The 12,956-nt window shown below is 34.9% G+C and overlaps 1 protein-coding gene across 2 annotated transcripts; it reads right to left on the bottom strand.

Annotated features, from left to right (window-relative positions):
* Nucleotides 1–3,497: 3,497 nt before the first annotated feature.
* Nucleotides 3,498–12,667, bottom strand: hmga1b (high mobility group AT-hook 1b). 2 transcript variants are annotated; one of them, XM_056459192.1, is made up of 5 exons: nt 12,344–12,667; nt 11,833–11,931; nt 11,322–11,399; nt 8,208–8,255; nt 3,498–3,752 (listed from the first exon to the last, which is right to left on the bottom strand). In XM_056459192.1, the coding sequence occupies exons 2-5, from the start codon at nt 11,920–11,922 to the stop codon at nt 3,690–3,692; spliced, it is 279 nt and encodes a 92-aa protein (XP_056315167.1). In that variant the 5' UTR covers nt 11,923–11,931; nt 12,344–12,667; the 3' UTR covers nt 3,498–3,689. The 2 variants fall into 2 exon arrangements, with proteins under 2 accessions (XP_056315167.1, XP_056315168.1); XM_056459193.1 differs by having other exon boundaries at nt 12,354–12,667.
* Between the last annotated feature and the right edge of the window lie 289 nt (nt 12,668–12,956).

The following is a 12,956-nucleotide window of genomic DNA, read 5'->3' as shown; positions in this document are numbered from 1 at the left end:
GTGACTGAAGGCCGATTCACCCTGCTTTGACTGAACTCTTGGAATTTCTATGATTCTAAAGATCTGAGTGATCTATTAGGTTTGTATTCAGTGAGCATATATGTAATGTATTGCGGTCTAGGCCATTTAGTGATTTATAGACCAGTAATAATACTTTGAAATCTATTCTGAATGTATAACTGGGAGCCAGCGTAAAGACTTAAGGACCTGATTTTTTGGTTCAGGTCAGAATCCTGGCCGCAGCGTTCTGGATGAGCTGCAACTGTCTGACTGTCACTTTGGGAAGGCCAGTGAGGAGTCCATTACAGTAATCCACTCTGCTGCTGATAAAAGCATGAACAAGTTTCTCTAAGTCTTTACTGAAAACAAAGCAGCTAACTCTTGCAATGTGAGATGATAGTATGCTGATTTACTTACTGCTTTGACATGACTATTGAAACTCATATCTGACTCCAGAGTCACACCAAGATTCTTGACTTTATTTTTTGTTATTTGACCTTTAGAGCCAAGCTACGCATTCACCTTGAGAACCTCATCTCTGTTCCCAAACGCAATCACTTCAGTTTTCTCTTTGTTTGACTGAAGAAAGTTTTGGCACATCCAACTGTTAATTTCATCAATGCATTGGCAGAGGGTGTCCATGTGGCTGTAATCATTAGTTTCAATTCAATTCACCTTTATTTGTATAGCGCTTATACAATGTAGATTGTGTCAAAGCAGCTTCACATAAAGGGTCATAGTAAATAGGAACAGTGTAGTTCATTAGGCAGTAAGGCTAAGTAGATCTGAGTGTCATCAGCATAACTGTGGTAGGAGATTTGGTTCTTTCTCATTATTTGGCTCAGAGGGAGATTAGTAGAATAGAGAATGGTATGATGTTGTTTTTTAGACAAAAATCATAAACAAACAGAAAACAGACAAAACACAAAGTTAAGATTAACTAAATATAAAATAACATATATAATAAAATATGAAATATAACACTAGCAATTACTGTGAATAATTAAGACTCAAAACCAATTTGAAAAAGTATTTTATTCAGATCAACACACACGTTATACATACAAATAAACAATCTATAAATCTAATACACATTTTGAACTCTAATATTGTGTTAATAAAATGTCACGCACACACACACACAGTATGCCTACGTAGGCTATTTACTGCTACACGGACAATCACTGCAGAATAAAGGGTTTTTCTACTGCCAGAGGGATTGACATTGTCTTGGGCTTTTGCTGTCTGTTCATAAAACCTTTATACCTGAGGTGAATGTCTCAAAATTCTGAAGATTGGAAGGACTTAAATGCACAAATATACAATCCTAGTGTTTTAAGGAGGATTAATGAGGGCTATAATTTGAATTGCACATATTAAATATTTGTATCCTATATTATGTATGCATAGGGAATGTATCATTTATATTTTAGTCAGAAATTTGAAGCGTTTGCATGTACAGCCAGATGATTTAAAGAAATCATATTCATTTTAAAAGCACTTGGGTGTGGAAAAATCTGTAATGCAAAGGGTCCTCTAAGGAACAATGCCATATATAGGTGGGTTGTTTGTAACTTTAATGCATTTCAATGTTAGAGAACATATTTATTTATTTTTGGTCACCACTAGATGGTGTCCTGAAGCAAAACCATCTGAGAAGCACTTCAACATGCAAAGCGTATATTGTATTTATTCACTCATCTGCCACTTTATTAGGTACACCTTACTATACAGGGTTGCACTCCATTTTGCCTTCAGAACTCCCTTAAACCTTCGTAGCATAGATTCAACAAGATACTGTAAATATAACGATTTTGGTCCATATTGACATGATAGCATCACGCAGTTGCTGCAGATTTGTCGGCTGCACATCCATGATGCGAATCTCCCGTTCCACCACATCCCAAAGGTGCTCTATTGGATTGAGATCTGGTGACTGTGGAGGCCATTGACAAACTGCAGCAGATCGTCTTGACCATGTCTACATGCCTAAATGCACTGAGTTGCTGCCATGTGATTGGCTGATTAGAAATTTGCGTTCACGAGCAGTTGGATAGGTGTACCTAATAAAGTGGCCGGTGAGTGTTGATATCGTTTTTTAAATACCAAAATTACTTTTTAACCATTTAAGAAATCATAAAATGGCCAAATTATTTCCCACAAGGAATAAGTACAATAAATATCATCATGCAGTTTCAAAATAGTGCTGTTTTTTGTTACCAGGAATGTCATCCAGCATAATATACCACCAAAAACGACTGTTTTCTGCGAATCAGTTGAAAAGTGCAATTTGTACCCGAGAGATCAGTGTCAGCGATAGCTCCAAAACGTAACGATGCTTTCAGAAACTTCTATAGTGACTAACAAATACAGAAATACACGGTACACCCAGACACAAACCGTGTCTTATAATCCTCACTGCTGATTTCTGGGGATTCTAGTGGAAAACATTACATCTATAAGCTGCTAAAATCTATGCACTCCTGGTCAGGGTAACGTATATCTGAGTTACTACAAAATACAAGTCCCCTGCCTTCAAACAAATACTCAATGATGATAGTTGCACAGCTACACTAACAACAAGCAACACTGTAAAAATATCTGTTAATTATATTATTTATTTATGATTGTGAATTGCATTATGGGAGCTTGATCTCTGCTCTGTCGACTTTTGATGCTGAAAATTCAACGACTTTTATTGACGTTTTAGTCATTTTAATAGTGTATAAAAATTAATATATAAAGAAATAAGAGTGTAAAATAGCAGAAAATGTACTGGCAGTTTATTACAAGGGTTTTGTAGCTTAATATACAACACCAAACCAGACAATATATCACTTTAACCTATTAAAAACGGTAATAAATGTCACTTTTTCAAACTTTTCAAGGTTAAAAGTTGTCGGAAGAATAATCAAAGTCCCATAATTCAATTCAAAATATCAAAAATAGGGAAAAATACAGGAAAAATGCTCATTTACAGATATTTTTTACAGTGTAGTTTGACTGGCTACATTCAAAATGAATGCATTCAATGAAAACTATTAATCCCATGATGTCACACATTAAATTATAGCTTGATCTAAATCTATCCTACAACTTGGACACAAAAGTGACTAAACTACAAACAAAGCTTTAGTAGAAAAGCACCTCAGTCCAATATATAGATTTATATATATTTGTGTATGTGTGTATATATATATATATATATATATATATATATATATATATATATATATATATATATATATATATATATATATATATATATATATATATATATATATATATATATATATATATATATATGTATATATATATGTATATATATATATATATATATATATATATATATATATATATATATGTATATATATATATATGTATATATATATATATATATATATATATATATATATATATATATATATATATATATATATATATATATATATATATATATATATATATATATATATATATATAATAAAAATAACTGGAAACACATTATTGTATGCAGTGTGGATGTAGTTTCTACAGTATATTTCATCTAATACCATGAAGCTCATGTATTATGCAGGATCGGTTACTGTCCTTTTGTGGTTGTAGAAAAACATTCTGTGTTGTCCACAGGTTGGAGAGCAGACAGCTGTTGGTTTGGTTGAATATGAGGTAGTGCTCCGGTCAGATTGTTACTGTTCTTCATCGTCGTCTTCTTCGGCGTCATCAGATGAATCCTGAGGTTTTTCCTTTTCCTGTTCAGATCAAATATTTGGGGATAAATAAATGCAAGCTTCTCTCCTACATGTGGAGTATTTGACATTTACAACCAACTCCCATTTTGAAATAGGTTTAGCAAAGTAGCTTGACCTTTAAAATCATTCAGGATGATGTCACTTCTGCTGTGTAGTTGAAAAGAAACTTAAAATTTAAAGAGACAGTTCCCCTAAAAAGAGTTTCATTCTACAAAATGCATGTTAACGGGATAGTTCACCCAAAAGTGAATATTTCCTGTTTATGTACTCACATATCATCCAAGATGTACAGTGCATCCGGAAAGTATTCATTCAAGTCTTTTTGAATATGATGCCACATGCTTGGCACACCTGTCTTTGGGATTTTTTGCCCATTCTTCTTTGCAGTACGTCTCAAGCTCTTTCAGGTTGGATGGGAAGCGACGGTGTACCCCAGTGCACTGTAGGTGATGTTTTTCTTCAGTAAAACATTAAAGAATGTTTCAAGCTGGTAATTAAAATGAGCTTTAATCCACGGCCTGGTTCTCGGTGCATGTAGTCTGATTGTAGTCCGATCACTTTTTATGACGAAAGCACTTTTTTCATCAAAAGCAATCGGATTACAGCCAGAAATGTGCTGAAATCTGTGGATCAAAGCTAATAATATTGTAAATAATGTTCATTTTCTTACACAGATCGTTTCGCTTCACAAGACCTCAGTGTGTCCTCAGGAGCCAAGGCTACTGATTTGGACTTGTTTGTATGATTTTTATGTTTAATTTAAATATACGGCCACCATTTACTTATATGGATTATTTATTATACATTATACACATATACATTACATGAATCACCAAAGACCACAGGTTCAATCTTCTTTAATGTTGTTCTACTGAAGAAAGTAAGTGAGTAAATGGACAGGACATTTTCATTTTTTGAGTGAACTATCCCTTTAAAAAGACCATATTTTTCATTTTTTCTGGGAACTATCCCTTTAAAGAGACCATATTTTTCATTTTTGGGTGAACTATCCCTAAAAAGACACCATATTTCACATTTTTGGGTGAACCATCCCCTTAAAGAGACCATATTTTTTTATTTTTGGGTGAACTATCCCCTTAAAGAGACCATATTTTTCATTTTTGGGTGAACTATCCCCTTAAAGAGACCATATTTTTCATTTTTGGGTGAACTATCCCTTTAAAGAGACTATATATTTCATTTTTGGGTGAACTATCCCTAAAAAAAACACCATATTTCTCATTTTTGGGTGAACTTTCCCCTTAAAGAGACCATATTTTTCATTTTTGGGTAAACTATCCCTAAAAAGACACCATATTTCTCATTTTTGGGTGAACTATCCCTATAAAGAGACCATATTTTTCATTTTTGGGTGAACTATCCCCTTAAAGAGACCATATTTTTCATTTTTGGGTGAACTATCCCCTTAAAGAGACCATATTTTTCATTTTTGGGTGAACTATCCCCTTAAAGAGACCATATTTCTCATTTTTGGGTGAACTATCCCTATAAAGACACCATATTTCTCATTTTTGGGTGAACTATCCCCTTAAAGAGACCATATTTTTCATTTTTGGGTGAACTATCCCTAAAAAGACACCATATTTCTCATTTTTGGGTGAACTATCCCTTTAAAGAGACTATATTTTTCATTTTTGGGTGAACTATCCCCTTAAAGATACCATATTTTTCATTTTTGCGTGAACTATTCCCTTAAAGAGACCATATTTCTCATTTTTGGGTGAACTATCCCTGTAAAGACACCATATTTCTCATTTCGGGTGAACTTTCCTTTTAAACAGACCATATTTTTCATTTTTGGGTGAACTATCCCTAAAAAGACACCATATTTCTCATTTTTGGGTGAACTATCCCTTTAAAGAGACCATATTTTTCATTTTTGGGTGAACTATCCCCTTAAAGATACCATATTTTTCATTTTTGAGTGAACTATCCCCTTAAAGATACCATACTTTTCATTTTTGGGTGAACTATCCCCTTAAAGATACCATATTTTTCATTTTTGCGTGTGCTATCCCCTTAAAGAGACCATATTTTTCATTTTTGGGTTATCTATCCCTTTGAAGAGACCATATTTTTCATTTTTGGGTGAACTATCCCTGTAAAGACACCATATTTCTCATTTTTGGGTGAACTTTCCTTTTAAAGAGACCATATTTTTCATTTTTGGGTGAACTATCCCCTTAAAGAGACCATATTTTTCATTTTTGAGTGAACTATCCCTATAAAGACACCATATTTCTCATTTTTGGGTGAACTTTCCCTTTAAAGATACCATATTTTTCATTTTTGCGTGTGCTATCCCCTTAAAGAGACCATATTTTTCATTTTTGGGTTATCTATCCCTTTGAAGAGACCATATTTTTCATTTTTGGGTGAACTATCCCTGTAAAGACACCATATTTCTCATTTTTGGGTGAACTTTCCTTTTAAAGAGACCATATTTTTCATTTTTGGGTGAACTATCCCCTTAAAGAGACCATATTTTTCATTTTTGGGTGAACTATCCCTATAAAGACAACATATTTTTCATTTTTGGGTGAACTTTCCCTTTAAAGAGACCATATTTTTCAGTTTTAGTAAAATGGTTTGGTTCCTATAAAGCCCCGCCTTCCCGAAGTGCTGATTGGCTAGCTGGCCCAGTATGTTGTGATTGTCCAAACACCTCAAGCATTTTAAAACTTTGTAACACCTCTTACCATAATCACCAGTTTACATGGACATCATTAATCAAATTATTTGCCTTAATCTGAGTAAGACAATAATATGATTAAGGTGTTTTCATGAGTTGCGTTTTGAATGTTCCTTTCATGATCACGTTTTACATGTTATAACACATAATTCGATTAACGCCATTGCGTCATCACACTATCCACATTTCCTCTGGAGTTTCATTTTTAATTTGTTGACTTTAACTGTAGTTTAAGCATGTCCACAGTGACAAACGAGATATTGAATGCGATTATGAACTGCTGGAAAACTGTAGTTATAATAGAGTTTGATTTTGCATGCCGTATGGGAAAAAATCTTTACTGACTCAGTAGGTGCAGAGAATTATGGGGTTCCATTTGTGCCAAAATTCCCATGCCTGCTCTCTGCTTTGTACTTCACATTTGTCTTCGTCTACTCTCATTGCCCGCATGTTCAGGAAAATCAGCATTGTTGACGTACATGTTGTCTGTAGATGTCGTCTTAATCTTTTGTCCTGTCAGTTTTTCAGTGTTATGTACTGTCATATTCTATGGGGTATTCTGTCATCTGATCTGTTGTCCTTATTGTTGTCTATTCATATTTACTGTCATCCTTACCAATGTATATGCTGTCGTCCTTATAGTCGTCTGTTCTGTCGTCGATACTATCATCCTTACTGTCATCTATGCTGTTGTTTATACTACCATCCTTACTGTTGTCTATGCTGTTGTTTATACAGTCATCCTTACTGTTGTCTATGCTGTCATCTATACTGTCATCCTTACTGTCATCTATGCTGTCGTCTATACTGTCATCCTTACTGTTGGCTAGGCTGTCGTTTATACTTTAGGTGGCAATATGTTAATATTTTAAACTCATAAGACATTTCATAAGATCTGGGCTTTGATCAGTGCATTTTAGGTAGGACAGGAGCTGTTTTTTGCTGGAAAAGAATAAGGACAGCATGATAATATACAATACTATATTTTATGCTATGAAAATTGCGACCAGATGACTATGATGTAGCTTTATTTATAAAATGTTCATCATATTAGAATGACTGGGTTGATTTTAAAAAGGAAACGAATCTGCATGCAATATTTTACAACCCAAGATAACTACATCAGAACAAACATATAAATAAAATAAATATTGCTTAATTTTATTTAAGGTGGGTCTAACAGTATTCAGGTACACAACTGAATAACCATGTCAAATAATAGTCTGCATAGTCTTTACTCTAAAAAACAATATTTTTTAATTTAAAGCTTTATACTTCATTGGTTCATGCACCTAATTGTGTTGGATGGCTGTTAAGTAATTTAAGAATATTAAGTAAGTATTAAGTAATTTTAGAACATTAAGTAAAAATCAGGTTAGTAAATAAATATATTTTGTTATATATTTTTTATTACTTTTATTATTATTAATTATTTTTATTTATTTTTATTTTTTTTTAATTAATTAGATATTTTTAAGTATATTAAAATCTCAATTTTGTATTAGTAATGCATTGCTAAAAATGTAATTTGGACAGCTTCAAGGGTGATTTTTTTAACCCTCAGATTCCAGATTTTCAAATAGCTGTATCTTAGCCAAATATTAGCCTATATTAACAAACAATACATCAGTGGAAAACTAATTTATTGACCCTTAAGCCACGTTTATGTCACATTCATGTGCAAATATCAAAAATATCTCAATCCGTGTTCCCCAGGAGAACTTAAACATTTTAAAACCTACCTCTTTCTTAGGCTTTCCCTTCGCTTTGCGGCCAGAGGCTGATGATTTCTATTAAACAACAAAATAAATAAGTTATTCAAGCCTCAAAAATCATGTCATTTATTCATGTTCCATACATTCTAGGCACAACCTTATTCAGTAAATAGTATTACACAGACTTTACTATTTTAAAACAAAGCTTAGTAAAATTTATCTGTCTATTTCCACCACATGCGACAAGTGTAAAGCTGCAGAGGGGACATTAGCACATATTAGCACAATAAAGTTTTTGCTTAGAAATATTTCAGGTTTTTGCTATTGTGTTTTGCTCCCTGAGCCAATGATAGCAATTTTTGGTTGGTCAGATTTCTGGAGACTCTCGACCAAAATGTAAGGTTACTTGCACAGGGGTGCGTTTCCCAAACAACAACGTAACTTGCAGCTGAACTATCATAGTATGATGCATCGGTTGCAAAAAGATCGATGTAGTGACAAGTGTTTCCCAAAACCCGTAGTTTCTCTGTCGCAGATCCATCGCTTGAACCACGTTAGTTATACTAAACGCCCATAATGATGCTCTAAACGGAGTGGAGTAACTTCTTTAGAGAAGAACCCCATCATTTCTTTGTGCAGATTATATTGTTTTACACACACACGCATATAAAATAAAATCCAAAATTAGTTTTGCTAAAAACATGCACTCGCTTTCCATATTAATTCAAATAGATGTAAATGGCACATACTGTATAGGGCCTGTGTTTCCTTTACAAATATTATTGAGAACATCACATATTATATTCTAAATTAACATAAAATCACTTACAAAAGCGAACACGTATTCTAATATCATATATAAATCATATAAATAAATAAATAATGAGGCTATTTGTTAAGAAATGAAATTTAATATTTATTATTTATTAGGAAATGAAAAAAAAATCCTACTTTAATAATAATATTAATAATATTAATGATGATGACGATTATTATTATCATTATTATTATCATTATTATTACTGTTATTAAATAGAATATCTTTATTTATTTTTTTAAAAGTCTACTTTTACAGTTTGACACATGCAAACCACTGCAGAAATGTTCTAACCAAAAGGCCCATGTCATATACAGTACAGACACTTAATAAATAACCTACTATAAATTAAAAGCATTAACGTCTGCTATGTTGTTTGTTTTCACAAGCTTTGGAGACGTAACATAAATTCCGCTTTTAAATATTAGGTCACTTACAGCTTTCGCCATGAGGCAGTGTTCAAAATGACATCAACGTTTTCAAAGTGCACTGCGAAGGGATCGCAATTGTAAACATGAAGATTGCTAAAACTGAACTGTAAAAATAGTTTAAAAGCAGATTACACCTAAGAGTGATGACTTTAATGCTTTAATATTTTAAACCATTCCAAGTTTAAATGTTAGAATGTTCTAAGTGTGGTTTATTTATGAACTAATTTCGAGAGGATCACGTGCTTATGAGCAACACGGCTGGCTCCTAATTAGCTCCGTAATCTGACCCATTAGATGATTACGGAAGCATTATAAATAACCAGAGTTTTTCACTCCAGTTATCTTCGTCTTGAAGCTTCCCCCTCCTTCCACCCCTACTTCCTCCCTCTTTTTTCCGATAGGGCGACACGGTGGCCCAGTGGCTGGCGCTGTTGCCTCGCAGCAGGAACACCGCTGGTCCAGCCTCTTATCAGGCTGGTTGGTGTTTCTGTGCGGAGTTTGCATGTTCTCCCCGTGTTCGCGTGGGTTTCCCCCGGGTCCCCCGGTTTCCTCCCACCGTCCAAAAACATATACCATAGCAATAGATTAAACCAAATTATCACCGAAAACAACCCTAGTTTACACTTCTCACGCGGCGACAAGCAGGGGAGTTCTCGAGACCTACCTGGGCTCGAACTCCCCTCTCGCCCTTCTAACGGGAGGGAGCCCCGGGCTCGAGGATATTACGAGCTCAGGGCTCTCTCCTGGGACAGCATGCCAAATACGCTTTATTGATTATCAGCTAAGTGTGAACTCTTGAAATGAATAGGGCATAGGGGGGATAAGTGGGAATAGAACAGCCATGTTTCTAACTACAGCTCCAGAGGTGTAGTTGCAAGTGCACAAATTTGCAACGCAGTTTGCGAATGTTCGTTATAATGATGGATTTGGGAAACGCCAAATCAACAAACTATGTTTGTAACGACGCAACTTGCAACCTTATAGTTGGCTAACGATGGTTTTGGGAAAGGCACCCCAGTATAGCAAAAGCATGACTAAGAAAGTTATCCTTTGTTTCTGGAAGAAAAATGTTAGGCTTCTCTTTTCTGACTGACTTCTTGGACTCACCTATACTTTACATTTGGAAAGATTTAGATATGCTACCTCTAGGAACTCTGCAAAATTTAATAAAATGTGGGATTTTTTTTCTAACACAACAAAAAGACTAATAATGTCCTTTAATTTCTGAAGATTTGTAAGTTGTTGTTTTTTTATTTACATCCAGTCCGTTTTAAGTCATATATGTCACCATTTTCAATGGTTTCATGCTTTATTTGACATTTTTGCACAGATTTATTGTTACATGATGGGTTTGTCTCTCTGTTCTTTGTTTTTTATGTCTGCAAAACCTATAATAAAAAAAAAAATAAAAAAACATGTCATTAAACTGCATGCAATTGACCCTCTCAGGCTAAGCCATTGGATATAATGGGTGATTTTTGTCCCCCTCCCCACAGCATTTTCACAGACCAATCGCAATGCAAGGCAAAGTGCACCAGCAGAGGGAGCCTCTTTCTGCACATAACAACAGATGGAGGGGGCATTGAGTTCATGGAGAACTCTTGAGGCAGGAGCTGACAGTGCTTTGCTCAGGGCTAAGTGGCTAACAGCGGGTCACCTGCATTTAGCCAGCGGATGAGCCGTCAACTAAAAAACCTGCATACACTATACAAAATTAATAATGCATATGTCTCTGTGTGTTTGCAAACCTGAGACAGCTGTGTTGTACTACCAGGCAATAGTGAGAAAAAAAACAGTGAGTCTATATTTATATCCATACTCACGGCTATGCCATGATCACACAAAGAGCCTAATTAATCATAGTGTGAGTTAATTAAAAGCAATACTGCTCACTCTCTTGGATGGGCCTTTGTTTTTGCTGCCTTTTGGTCGTCCTCTTGGTTTTTTCGCACTCGGTGACCCACTGGATTCCTAAAAGAAAACATGTTTATTAAAGAGACAGGTCACTCAAAAAGGAAAATTCTGTCTTCATTTACTCTCCTTTCCCTTGTTTCAAAGCTTTATGAGTTTCTTTCTTCAGTTAAACACAAAGAAATGTCTTTTACAGAAAGCTGGAAACCTGTAACCATTGACTTCCATTCAAATTTTTTCTATGGAAGTCAATGGTTACTGGTTTCTGGCTTTCTTTAAAATGTCATCATTCGTGTTTAACAGAAGAAAGAAACTCATAAAGGTTTAAAAAGAGAGTAAATAGTGAATAAATATTATTTTTTGGGTGAACTATCCCTTTAAGATGTTACCTCTGTAATGTGATACTAAACTGAGGATGCATATTTTTATGCATTAAATGATTGCTCGGTGATCAATAATATCTGATCACAGATAATGCAATTGTTTTATATACCTTAGGATGCTTCCTTGGTCTTCCGCGTCCTCTTTTCTCCACTCCATCCTTGTCCTTAAGGGAGACGGTTTGTTTTTCTGAATCACTCATGATTGTAGTCTGTTTAAAAACAGGTGGAATCAATTAAACAGCTGATTATGATATGCAATATTTAATATTTCTATCTCACTTCTTATTGCTACCTAAACATAGGTTTAATAGCTCATGATTATAAACACATTCCTAAAACTATAAATGCAATGCTAAATGGTGAAATTTAATACACTTCAAAACAATGAAAGACATCAAAATAATGCATAATCAAGTTTCAAAGTTGGCTAATTCACGCTGGTAGCCCTTCTGAATCACTCTGATGTTGATCATGCACAGGCAGGCGAGGCGCTCAATAGGTTATGCAACGATAAATCTGTATGGAAGCCATATAGCGTGAGCTCCACTTTAAAGGCGGACGTGCAAATGAGCATTACAGCCCTCGTGCATTCATTTAACACAAGACGAAACACTGACTTACATGCACTTACGAGGAATAATAATAATGTGCTGCGCGCGCTGTTCTGTTCGGCGGCTCCACCTCCCGCACGATGTCGCCCGGTTGAATTAAAGCGCAACCGACCGTCTACCAATAAACCACCGTCTTAATTCCGAGGCAAATCGACGTCCGCGGGTGCTAAAGGAGCGAAATTAACTCTGTCAGCTCCGATCCTGTCGAGGGACACTCGGGATAGATGCGATTACGGCGAGTTCAGGAATAGCAGTCTGTCTGTGGAATAAAAGGCCAATGGAAAAGCAGGATGAGCCGCAGGTTGATGGGAAGAGAGGCGGATCTCACGGGGCCATATGCTGCTGCTGCATACTCTATACACTGGCGCTGACAAATTAGCGGCGCCAAGTACAAAACAACTTCAGGGATCATGGGGTATTTAAGCTCTTTAATAGAATAGAATAGAATAGAATAGAATAGAATAGAATAGAATAGAATAGAATAGAATAGAATAGAATAGACGAATGGTTTCACAATCAATCTATTATTTAAAATAACAAAAACAAATCAAGAAACAAGATAGATAGACAGACAGACAGATAGATAGATAGATAGAGAGATAGATAGATAGATAGATAGATAG

Source organism: Danio aesculapii, chromosome 6, assembly GCF_903798145.1.
Source record: "Danio aesculapii chromosome 6, fDanAes4.1, whole genome shotgun sequence".
NCBI lineage: Eukaryota > Metazoa > Chordata > Actinopteri > Cypriniformes > Danionidae > Danio > Danio aesculapii.
Note: the sequence above shows the minus strand (reverse complement) of the source record. Positions and strands in the feature narration are given on the sequence as shown.

Bases quoted from the DNA above. Each gene is read 5' to 3' on its own strand.
- hmga1b (XM_056459192.1), bottom strand. From the start codon at position 11,922: ATGAGTGATTCAGAAAAACAAACCGTCTCCCTTAAGGACAAGGATGGA. The intron at 11,400-11,832 runs GTATATAAAACA...GTTTTCTTTTAG, and splicing joins GACCAAGGAAGCATCCTAAG to GAATCCAGTGGGTCACCGAG. The intron at 3,753-8,207 runs GTAGGTTTTAAA...TGATCTGAACAG, and splicing joins AGGGAAAGCCTAAGAAAGAG to GAAAAGGAAAAACCTCAGGA.